Source organism: Anoplophora glabripennis, unplaced genomic scaffold (assembly GCF_000390285.2).
Source record: "Anoplophora glabripennis isolate ALB-LARVAE unplaced genomic scaffold, Agla_2.0 scaffold299, whole genome shotgun sequence".
Taxonomy (NCBI): Eukaryota; Metazoa; Arthropoda; class Insecta; order Coleoptera; family Cerambycidae; genus Anoplophora; species Anoplophora glabripennis.
Window position 1 is genome coordinate 381,429 of NW_019417348.1, and position 13,070 is coordinate 394,498.

Below are 13,070 nucleotides of genomic sequence, written 5' to 3' on the forward strand. Positions count from 1 at the left end.
TATTTTGAAAATGAACGATCGCGACACAATTACATTTGTGGAATTGTATGAAAATGAGCCTTCATTATGGAATCCTACAGATTCCAAATATCACAACAAGGATGCAAGAAATGCTGCTGCCGAAAGAATTGCTGCTCAGCTTAACATTGAAAACTTTACTGCAAAACATGTATTTGTGAAATTTAAAAACTTGCGTAGTTCGTACCTACAAGAAGTTAAAAAAATTAATGAAAGCTATAAATCTGATTGCTCTACCGACGTTTATATTCCAAAAGTTGTGTGGTTTATGACAATGGATAGGTTCCTAAAGCCACACGTAAAATCAAGAAAAACTCATTCGAATTTGGTAAATATATTTATTGTTTTAAAAATTCATTTTAATAACAGAATAGAGTGGAGTATAATGTTCATTTATTTCCTTTAATCTATAATCCGCCATTGCCATGGAACAGCACTTTCACCATTAAAATATTTACAGTAATTATCTCGTTTTTGTGATGCAACTCTGGTAGAATTTCTATCACCTGTTAATAGCTGAATATTTACAAGACCATCACTTTTACAATCTCTCCATGATCCCGGCTGGCTTATATGATTCATATCTTCATAATCAATAAGACCAAATGGTACATAGGTAGTGCCTGTTTTGCGCAACCAGTTATGTAAGGCACAACATGATGGTACCACTTTATCAACTTTTTCAGGACTTAACGGAATTGGTTTTTCAAATACGCGAAATTTGCTTACTAAAATACCAAAGGCGTTTTCAGATGTACGTCGAGCTCGAGACAGTCTATAGTTGAAAATTTTTTCTTCGCGTGTTAGTTGTCTCCTGCTGTAAGGTTTCAAAAGAAAAGTCTTCAATGGAAATGCATCATCGCCGACTATTATTCCGTTTAAAGGAATATTCAGATCCCGGGTCTCAATAGTATGCCGCAAAGAACAATGTTGCCAAACCCCGCCATCTGAAGCTCTTCCTTTTGCACCAACATCGATATATGTAAAACAGTAATCACGGTCCACCAGCGCTAGTAAAATAATACTGTTATCCTTTTTATAGTTGAAATAGTCAGAGCCGCTGTTTTGTGGTGCTTTGATAACTATATGTTTACCATCTATCGCCCCTATACAGTTGGGAAAGTTCCATTTAGTGCAAAACCCGTTTACTATTTGTTGCCACTTTTCGATTGTGTTAGGGACCTAAAAAAAACAAACAAAAAACAATTACAAATATATCTATTCGTATTTTAATTAATTGATGTAAGTGTATTTTTGATTTACAGAATGATACGCAGTCACAGGACACACTGGACATACAAGATACTCAGAAAACACAGAATACACAGGACACGCAAGACGATATACAAATTGTAGACACTCAAGATACTCAAACCCAAGGCATTCCCCAAGACATGCCCCAAGACATGCTGGCATCCACTTCAGCACATGATGACATCATGGTGCTTTCGTCTAGAAATATCACGTCACAAACGTTGGAATCTGAAACCCAGGTGAATAAAGGGAAAAAAGCGACAACCTCCGAACAAGTTGACAAATGACAATAATAAAACAAAAAAATCTAAAGCAACTCCAAACAACGTTACACCATCAACTAACGCAAACATCGATAAGGCTTTAGAAAAACTTGATGAAATATCAAGTAGAGCCCACGCAAGTTTGGCAAACCAAAATCTTGAAGACCATTTGGATCATTTTGGAAAATATATTGTGTCGATGCTAAGAAACGTTTCTCCCCGGAAAAGTCTTTCCTTGCAAAAAGACATAATTTCTCTTTTGTTTGAAGCACAAATGCCGTCACCATCACTATCAATGGCATCTACTACAGAGGATTATAGCTGCTCAGATTACCCAGGAAGGCCACCTTCATCAGATACGAATGCATCTACATCTTTTACGCCTGCTAGCCCTCTATCCAGCTGTTCACGGTCTATGGAAGATTTTGACTATTTACTAACAAGGCTTTAATATGTTTTAAAGAGTTTTCCCAACTTTCCAATTAGAATAAGTATTTAGTTTAATACACACGTGTTAATCATTTCATTACACTTTAATATATCTGTTACATTACATACAATTTTTTTAGTTATTTAATATATTACGCAGTTCGTTACTGATGAAACTAATAGATTTTGTGACTTACCTCTATCCATTCTTGCAGACAGATATATATGTTATCCAAGACGTCTGGCAAAAATTTACTTATTGTGCTTTTTGGAACTTTAAACAAAAATTCCAGGCTTTTGAAGATGTCGCCGGTAACCAAATAGCGAAGAGTTATTTCAAGTTTCGTTTGGGCAGGAATAGCTTCTCTTAGATGGGTGTCGGATTTTTGTATGCGATTAGATATACGTTCCAAGAGATAATTAAAATGGTCCTCGGACATCCGTAATAAATTTTTAAAATCTTCTGAATATGTTAAACAAAGTTCATTTTGAATTAATGCCGAGGTTCCAGTAATATGTCTATTAAAAATCCACTGCCTAGTCCACCATCTCCTCTTCTTTCTTGTTTTCGTTCTTTTATTTCTCAACATACAATTTTTTATAATTTCGGCGGCTATTATTTCGCACGTTGCGACTGTAGCTTCCAGCACAAATGAAGCCATTTGCACGACTGAACAGAAAATTCCTGTGGCCAGTGTAAACACTACACGATGCCTTCACGAAACGATCGCAAGCAAGCGTATTTCACGAATTATTGTAAGCGTGAGCCACGTTCGTGGTTCACTACCAGTGTCAACTCCGCTTAAGACAGTTAGTAGAGTAGATCTCACGGAAGAAAAAAGGTTCCGTATAGCTTGTACTTTATTTCCCGAAAGTGATGAGATCGAGTGGCGGCCGAGGGATTAGAGGACCGAGGATCATATAAGCGAAGAAGAAATTAAACTAGCTGCTGGTAAATTGAAAGGTAGGAAAGCTCCGGGTCTAGACGCTATCCCCCAAAGGTTATAAAAGTGATAGTGAACGAACAGACAGGGAATAAGATCCTTATTAAATAAGTTTGATAGGGACGGGGTTTTTCCAGATACAATGAAGACGGCTGAACTTGTGTTGATCCGCAAACCGAGGAAGAGAGGTGAGGACGCATGTGACTACCGGCCGATATGTCTTTTGAACACACCTAGCGAAACTTTATGGAGGAGTAATCGTGCAGAAATTAAAAGGCAGATGCGGTGGTTTGAGCGATAGGCAATTTGGTTTCCGTGAGGGAAGTCTACCTTGGGGGCCCTGGAAATAGTGATGGAATCGGTAGCGAGAATAAATCGTAACCGCAAATGGGGTGCGCTGATCCTGTCCGAAATGCCTTTAATATGGCATCATGCATCACATTTTGATGGCATTGCGAACTATGGGGATAGATGGGCACCTGTTAATAGTAATTTCCAGCTACTTGTACAGGGGGGTAATGGTTTATAAAGGCGAAGCACTGTCGGTACATGTGGGGGTACCACAGGGGTCCGTTCTGGGTTCAACTTTATGGGATATTTTTTATGATGGTGCTCTGAGTGTTTCGGTGGCGTACGCGGACGACCTTGCGGCGGTGGTTGAGGGAAACACGAAGGCAGATCTAACGCTGAGGAGAATCAAAGAATAGATGACACAACACAGTTTGCAAATGGTTCCGCAGAAAACCGAAGCTGTTATGCTAACGGGAATGAGAAGATCAGCATATGTCGTTTTTCGAGGATAATGAAGACAAACAAATTTAATATGCTAATCGATGAATCAACACTGACATTGCTGCTTCAAAATCGGTATGATATGGTATAATGAGGTATTCCAACGAGCATCTCGGGAAAATCGTGACGTCTTTATGGGAGTTAACTTCACTATTTGAAGAAAAGAGCGACACAGCAAGTCAAGGGACTGTTGAATATTTATTTACCCAAATAATGGACACATTTTACAACTATGAAATACCGCCAGATAATATGATTGGATTTGGATCAGATGGTGTAACATGATGATGGGAGAATACAGCTCAGTTTCTTCGAGATTTAGAGAACTATGTTCAGGCATTTTCTTTTTTAAATTTGTTTGTCCACTTATGCAGCAGCCAAGCCTGTAAGAGTAAAAGTGTGCCAAGGGCGAATGAAGATCTTGCTAGAAATATTTACGCTTTCTTTAGGAGCAAACGGCAGTCCGAGTTCAGGGAATTCCAGATATTTGTCGAGGTTGATGTACATAAAATTTTGCATTCCTCGCAAACCAGATGGCTTTCGGTTGCACCAGTGGTAAAAAGAATATTGGAACAATGGTCAGTTTTACAACTATTCTTTACTTCTGAATATCTGGATCAACGTCTACTAGCTGTTGCGCGAATACAGCAGGTGTATTACATGATCCGTTTACAAAATTGTATTTTATGTTTCTAAATAATGTATTGCCAAAAATTACTACGTTAAACTTATATTCCCAATCAGAAAATGTAGCGATTTTTAAAATGGATGTTGTTATAAGATTATTATTATTTCTTCAATTCAAGTCCCACGTCAGGCGATTCAAGATCCCGACCACCTAGGGTAAAGCGGAGCAACCTTTAAATTAAATACTTGACAAGATTATATTTTATTATTTATTTATTTATTTCTCATTAATTTTATATTCAATTTATCTAGATGGTTGTACCCGATAAGAGCATTACAGTACCTATTTCTTATGCGTTGGTTGCAAAAAAAAGTTTATTCTGATGCAAAATAAGTCGATCTCAATGTTGATCAAAATAGTGATACTGATACCGAGGACAATGTGGATAATGATAATAACGATGGAGAAGGCAACTTAAATGACCAGTCATGTACGTTTTCTTTGGAAAATGCAAACCAACGAACTGACTTACTACAGTCTTTTGGTAACAAAACCAATTATTTACTGGCTGATGTACTGAGCTTTCATTTATTTCNCATTTTACAACTATGAAATACCGCCAGATAATATGATTGGATTTGGATAAGATGGTGCAACATGATGATGGGAGAATACAGCTCAGTTTCTTCGAAATTTAGAGAACTATGTTCAGGCATTTTCTTTTTTAAATTTGTTTGTCCACTTATGCAGCAGCCAAGCCTGTAAGAGTACAAGTGTGCCAAGGGCGAATGAAGATCTTGCTAGAAATATTTACGCTTTCTTTAAGGTATATTTTTTCACAATGTTTCACCTATTTTTTTATACAGTCTAGGAGCAAACGGCGGTCCGAGTTCAGAGAATTCCAGATATTTGTCGAGGTTGATGTACATAAAATTTTGCATCCCTCGCAAACCAGATGGCTTTCGGTTGCACCAGTGGTAAAAAGAATATTGGAACGATGGTCAGTTTTACAACTATTCTTTACTTCTGAACATCTGGATTAACGTCTACTAGCTGTTGCGCGAATACAGCAGGTATATTACATGATCCGTTTACAAAATTGTATTTTATGTTTCTAAATAATGTATTGCCAAAAATTACTAAGTTAAACTTATATTCCCAATCAGAAAATGTAGCGATTTTTAAAATGGATGTTGTTATAAGATTATTATTATTTCTTCAATTCAAGTCCCACGTCAGGCGATTCAAGATCCCGACCACCTAGGGTAAAGCGGAGCAACCTTTAAATTAAATACTTGACAAGATTATATTTTATTATTTATTTATTTATTTCTCATTAATTTTATATTCAATTTATCTAGATGGGTGTACCCGATAAGAGCATTACGGTTTGTAAAATAAATTAGCTGTTATAACATTTATTTTCTTGTCTCCCCTATCACACTTACTGGCAGGCTTTGACGTTTTTTATGTCTACTATAAGTACGAAAAGAACTATAATGCCCCTATTAATTCCGAAACAAAAAATTAAGCGTCATCTCTAACAATAAAATTGCGTTACATGAGAATCTTTTCTCTATTCCATGATAACAGTTTTATTACAATGTTCCTTTAGTAAACAGTGTTTTTACTTTAGTTATCAATTGTTTAGTGTTTATTGTGCTAAGAAGTTATATCACCAATCGATTGTTATACTGACAATTTATAACAAGGAGACGATATGGCGACCAATCCACGACTTGATCGATGTTCTAATCCTTTTAACCTAACAAATCATTTAAAGACAAAGAATTTACGAAAAGCAAATGCATTTATTCAAGAACAATTGAGCATGTACAGTACCTATTTCTTATGCATTGATTGCAAAAAAAAGTTTATTCTGATGCAAAATAAGTCGATCTCAATGTTGATCAAAATAGTGACACCTACTGATACCGAGGACAATGTGGATAATGATAATAACGATGGAGAAGACAACTTAAATGACCAGTCATGTACGTTTTCTTTGGAAAATGCAAACCAACGAACTGACTTACTACAGTCTTTTGGTAACAAAACCAATTATTTACTGGCTGATGTACTAAGCTTTCATTTATTTCTTTAAGATTGAAAATTTATTTTTTATTTCAGTCTGTCATTTTGTAGTGAAAATTTTCTCAACCATCTCAACCAAGTTCTTCATCCGAAGTCAGCATTAATACTCAGTTGCCAGTGATAAATAATGTTTTGAATCTCCTACGTGAATCACCAATTCCGTCAAAAAAATTGCTCGGTAGCTGTTATTTAGAACGCAGTCACCAAATCTTTTAATCTCAAAACACTTTTCCGTCTTGATTTTCAAAATAACAACTTTTTCTTTTTCTTTGTTTTTTTGGATGTAGTTTTCGAAAAAAAATACAAAAGAATTATTCAAAACAAATCTATTTTTTTCTTAACTTTAAAAAAAAAAAATTTTTTTCTCGTTTAGCACTCAATTATTTTTTTCATATATATTTTTTTCAATTTTGGAATTCTATATACGTTTTCAAAAATTTTCAAAATAGTTCTGTGAAATAAACTAAATTTGAAAAATTTTTTTTTTTCAAACAATAAAAAAATAGAAAAGAAAAAACACCACTGAAAAAATTTTGAGGATTTATAAAAATGTCCAAAATTTCAAAAATGATAAATCCAGAAATTTTCATGTTTTTTCGAAAGTTGAAAAAAAAGTGAAGATAGGTCCGGATAATTTTGATCTTTTTTCAAAGAATACATTTAAAAACAAAAATTTGGAAAAAAACGTCCCGATAACTCAATTTTTAAAAAAGTTATGGTTATTTTAAAAAAAGCTATTTGTTTAAAAAATTCATAACTTATTTTGAGTTGGGTGAAAAAATTTGCAACTACACTTTATTATTATAGTTTCATTAAAAATGTTAAGATAATTTTAAAATTTTATGTAAAAAGTCGTCTAGTAATCCCTACTAATTTTTTAAATTTAAAAGGAAACAAGAAAAAGGATCTCAAGGTCAAGTCAGTTGCTGAAAAAACTTTGTGTGTATTACATTTGCTATAAATAGCTTTTTTACACAATTAAAAGAAACAGTATTGGAAATATTTTCATATCCACGATGCTCCTGTTTTGAGTGCCATGAAACAAACTGATAGAAATAATTATTTATGATACGCAGGTGTTAAAGAAGAGTTTTTATTTTCTGTGGTGAAGTTTGCGGAGCGACCGTAAGCAAGTGAAAATAAAGCAACCCCACGAAAATATAAAAAAAAAATTGTCATGTGTATCACACTATTTTTTCTAGAAATACCATATTTAAAAAACAACAGCAATCTTAAATTCCCTTCAAATATTTCCTAAAAATTGTGTTGTCGTTTGTTATGACATCAGTCAATGTGATTAAAAACGGAGTAGCTGTTTTTAATACTATTCGCATAAAAATAGATATTCAAAGAAGGAAATACAAGAAATATATGACATGGAATTATCTTGTATGTGTTTCATTCCATATTCATTGCTATATTGGCTTAATACTTTGTTAAAGTAGAATACATATAACCATTACTTTATCTTAAGTTCCAAAATGTATGTCTACTAAAGTGCTCTATTTCTATATATCTGAAAAAGAAATACAAGGAATCCTTGTTGAAAGGAATAATTTCTTTTACTTTTGAAAGCAGAATCCCCCACAAAAGATGGCAAATTAGGATGGTTAAGCTTGTTTTCTGTAGGTGTGCAGCACCATCTATCTAGAGGAAAATTCAGTTTATTTGGAAGCAAAATGTTGACAAGAGGGAAAAAATGTAAATTAACTGAAGAAAATTGATGAAAACAATACTACAGTAACTATAGAATGTAAAAAAAGAAATACGATTAAAAAATCTAAAGACAACCATACAATAAGTAAAGGTAGTAGGAACTAATGGTCTGTACAATACACATGTAACAGCCAGGTTTTGATTTATTCTCAGCTGGCTTACGTAGTGGGTTTAACAAATTTTTTGGAATAAATCATAGAGATTAGTAATACCAGTTAGATACTTAATTTTTTATATACATTGTTGAAGAACTCGTTTGCCTATTAATATCATATTTTTTAGACAAAAAAGTTTATGAATTTTCAGAAGAAGACCCTTGGGTCGATTTTAAAAAATTGAAACTATGGAAAGAAAAGAAAATCAGAACATTAGTTGCCGACATGTAAGTCTCCGAACATAGGGAAAAAATTCTATTATTTTCATTGCATCAAATAGTAACGATAGCTATAGTATTTTTAATGTCTACTATTTTAGGCCGATACTTCAACAGAACATGAAAATTGTGGTTTAATTCCCCATCACTATCTTCATCGGTAAAGTTGATATTATCATCAAATTGTTATTGAATGTATCATTTTAGACATCTTGGGTCCCGCCTAGTGAAAATAACACTGACAATACATTGTCTTTTAACGGATTTGAAAATGAAACAGAGGAGATGGAAAATATTGTTGATAATGAAATTACTAGAAATATGTCTCAAACCAGTTCAGTTTATTATGTTTTGTTACAATGCTATATTTTTTAGAACGTTGGCCACAAAGTGGAATTAAGTCGTAGTAGGGAACATATTTGGGATAAGAGGGACATATGACCTTATTGTAATAAAGATTTAACAAATTTTTCTTGGCATTTGTTTAGAAATCATGCCAGCGAAGAGAGCGTAATCAAAATTTTGAGTGTTCCAAACGGCAATTCAAAAAGAAAAATGCTTATCGATATATTACGAAAACAAGGAAATTTCTCTGTTTATTCTCAAAGTATCATACGGCCCGTCCAAAGACCGTCATCATTAGAGGTACAAAAAGATGTTATGTTTTTTGCCATGTAAATTTTGCAAAGGATTATATAAAAAAAAATCACTTAAACGACACGCTATGACATGTAATTTCAATAGTGGCAATAATAACATTAATAACACTGTCCGATATGCGAGTGATCGTCAGACAATACTGGCATTTACAGAATCAAGATCATTTTTGAGTAGATTATGACTTGTAACGGAAGCCTTTGACACAATGCATACGGATAGAATTTCATTAACAATTAAAAAGGATCCACTTGTTTGTCAGTACGCCGAAGACTTACTAAGAAAACATAAAAGACCACATATAAAAAAATTAGTGAATAATAAGATGCGGGAGTTAGGGAGACTTTTAGTTGCCTTGGAAGATGTTTATAAAGTAACTTCGATGTTAGAAGTTTTAAAACCAGAACATTTTCTGCAGCTAGAATTGTGTCAGGCTGTAATGAAGCCACAAAAACTTTTCGAGCACCGTCTCTGGCATTACATGTTCGAACAACTTTATTTGCTATATGTTCAACAGCAAATACTCTGCTTCTTAAGAAACATCCTATAATACCCGAACCGACTATGAAAGACAATTAAAAGACATTAAAAACTTTAAACAAATAGTCGAAAACAGCTGGAAATTTGAAATGAGGATTCTGGCACTTAAAGATTTAACAGAAAAACATTCGATTAAACCACAAAAGCTACCTATAACCGAAGATATACCTTTATTTAATAATTATTGTTTTAAAACTGCTGATGATGCAGTATGTAATCTTAAAAATAATTTACAAAATTCTGATGCATTAAAAAAACACTCAGAAGCTGTTCTGGCCTTAACCATTTCGCTCAATCGAAAAAGACATAGTGATGTGCAGTATATCACAGTAGAAAGATGCAACAAAAGAACAAGACGACTGTTTTAGCGTTTTAACAGGTTTTGAGAAAGAATTAACAAAAAATAATTTAAAAGAGTTATTAATATTGGTAAAGGAAGTAAAGCAGTTCCTATACTCTTTCCGAAAAGGATTCAAAATTATATTGAGCTTATGCTACTATGTAGGGATGTCAGTTCTATTATTCCCGATGAAAACCCATTTTTATTCGCCTTACCCGGCAGTTCTTCAAAATGAATTGACGGATCAAGCAGTTGAAGAAGATTTACTAATGCGTGCAGTGCTAAAAATCCACAAACAATAACTTCTTCTCGACTTAGGAAACAAATTGCAACTGTTTTACAAATTTTAAGTCTGAGCGAAGTAGAGATGGAACAAGTTGCAACATTCATGGGTCATACAAAAAAGACATACGAGGAATTTTACGGGTATAAAATTTATGTTTTATTCGATTTTCTTCTCTTCATTAAACAATGTAGGTAACCGCAAGAACTTTTCCAGGCTTCAAAAAATCAAAATTATTTCTCATGTTAATGGAAAAGGGCATAAGTAATGAGGACCAAGGAAAAATAATAGAGAAAATAGATGTTGAACTCAATACTTGACACACAAGAGAAACTGATGATGAAAAATAATTCATTTCCAATTTTGTCTTTAAAACTTTTGTTTTCATAATATACAGGGTGGTCGTCTATATTTTACCCCTACTGAGAAGTTCTATTAGAAATGATAATGTTAGGAACTGTTTAAAGGAAAAAAACTAAATAAACAAATGAATGAACAACTTGGCTTAGTACGTAATTAGGTCAGATCTGTCTCTATAAATCATATGTTATTGTTGTTATTGTGTCACTAATGAATGAATGGTGATGAGGTGTTACGGTCTTATTTTGCTTTAAATGATTTCGATTTAATATAACCTGGAGTACTCTGTGATGTCAGTAGGTTTAGTAATTTTGTTTCGCGTAAGTTGGTAGCACTGTCAAGTTTGTTACCGGCTAGACTGGAAGGTGATTGCAATATCGACATTATCGACCGATGCACGATTTTGACACCGTCGACTGTCTGCTTTTGGCTGTGGTATTTTTTTGGAGATTAATCTAACCATCCATTGTGGGATTTCATATCACAGGCTGAAAAATTACTCTCGGAATATTTGGAAGTACTGTTACCGTGATATTGAGATGTTGCAGAGAGTTTTTGTTTGGATGTGAGAGACAGTTTTGAGCATCGTGTTTTGTGGTTATGTCATGGGAAATTACCTCGTGGAAACCTTGTGTGGAAATTAAGACCCATCTCGCATTGCTGTGAAGTCATTTATAGGAAGGAAACCCTTAGAAATAAGGTAATTGTCTTTTAATAGCCATCTTATGTTCGTAAGTGTGCATGTCGATTTTTTTTTATTTACTCGTACTGTAGTAGGCTAAAACATTCTGTCCTCTACAGGTTTTTTCTTACGGGAGAATTCCGTTTGGGAAACTATTCATCTACAAGACACCGTGGGTTCGTCTGGCTGAGGTGCTTCTCCGCCCTCACGTCTCCGTCAGGCATCGTAGCATACCTACCTGTAGTTTCTTCGTTCCCCACCAAGGTCGTCCTGCTTCGACATCGTGTACCACCATCGTCTGCCGTTTACAGAGGTCCCGCAGAGAGAGAGAGCCCCACTACGTACAGGCGAAACGATAAGCTTATCCTTTTATTTAAATTAAACGTTTGATCTACCGTACCTCCTGTATATTGCTGTATTTTATATATGCTGTATGTATCACTGTGTTTTATAACTGCGTACTGTGTTTATCTGCATTTGAATAAGGTGACAGTCACATAACCTTGCCTATATGTAAACCATGTTGTAGCTGCAATAGGGGTAAAAGTGTGTATAGCTTGTAATTTTCTTTACGCTCGGACTGTACATTCTACTGGCAGGCCTTGTGCCTTAGCGTTAGCCAGTCACCTTGATCGTGTCATAATTCACCTATAGCGATAAGAAAATCGTCCACAAGCAGGGACATTACATATTTCAACGTGTAAGCAGTGAATTGCTGTACTTTGCTATATTTTTATAAATGCAGTAATATAAAGGGTTTTCCAATAGCAACGCTCGATGTTTGGCAACAACGCATGACGAAATCGATAGTCACATAGGTGCTATCTTTGGCAGCCGTATTCAGTTAGTCTCTGCATTTTATTATGGAGTGTTACACGACTGAGCAACGCGTCGAAATTGTTAAAATTATTATCAAAATGTTCTATTCGGCGAACGTTTCATGCACTTCGTGCAATTTATGGGTCAACGATCGTCCTTCAGAATCCACAATTCGCTGTTTAATAAACAAATTCGAAACAACTGGGTCTGTGGCAGATCAGAAAGTGCCTTTACGTCAGCGAAACGCAAGATCCCTTGAAAATATTGCTGCAGTTCGGGAAAGTGTGCATGAGAATCCGCAACAGTCCATTCCGCGTCGGGCTCAAGAACTTGGCCTGTCTTCGACGACAACTTGGCGAATCCTGCATAAGGACTTAGGGCTTCACCCTTATAAAGTGCAATTAACCCACGAAACAAAGCCCAACGATCATAGGCAGCGGCGTGCATTCGCTAATTGGGCGCTAGAGCAGCTGGAGGTCGATCCTAATTTTGGGCGAAAAATAATGTTTAGTGACGAGGCTCATTTCTGGTTAAGTGGCTTTGTTAACAAGCAAAATTGCCGAATTTGAAGCGACGAAAACCCACGGGAGATTCATGAGGTCCCTCTACATTCTGAAAAAGTTACTGTATGGTGTGCACTGTGGTCCGGCGGAATAATCGGTCCATATTTTTTCGAAAATGAAGAAGTGGCACTTACTGTCAACGGTGATCGATACAGAGCTATGATAAGAGATTTTTTTGGCCTGCAGTGGATGGAATCGATCTAACAAACATGTGGTTTCATCAAGACGGTGCTACGCGCCATACGGCACGTGATTCACTGACACTATTGCATGAGAAATTTGACGGTTTCGTTATATCGCGAAATGGTGACGTTC

The 13,070-nt window shown here is 35.0% G+C and overlaps 1 protein-coding gene across 1 annotated transcript; it reads right to left on the bottom strand.

The window, feature by feature from the left end:
• Positions 1–415: 415 nt before the first annotated feature.
• On the bottom strand, positions 416–2,454 carry LOC108908447 (putative nuclease HARBI1). The gene is made up of 2 exons (XM_018712483.2): positions 2,162–2,454; positions 416–1,200 (listed from the first exon to the last, which is right to left on the bottom strand). Exons 1-2 carry the CDS (start codon positions 2,402–2,404, stop codon positions 421–423), a joined length of 1,023 nt encoding a protein of 340 aa, XP_018567999.2. The 5' UTR covers positions 2,405–2,454; the 3' UTR covers positions 416–420.
• Between the last annotated feature and the right edge of the window lie 10,616 nt (positions 2,455–13,070).

Coding starts and splice junctions, on each gene's coding strand:
- LOC108908447 (XM_018712483.2), bottom strand. CDS start 2,404: ATGTCCGAGGACCATTTTAATTATCTCTTGGAACGTATATCTAATCGC. Junction 1,201..2,161: donor GTCTGCAAGAATGGATAGAG/GTAAGTCACAAA, acceptor TGTTTTTTTTAG/GTCCCTAACACAATCGAAAA.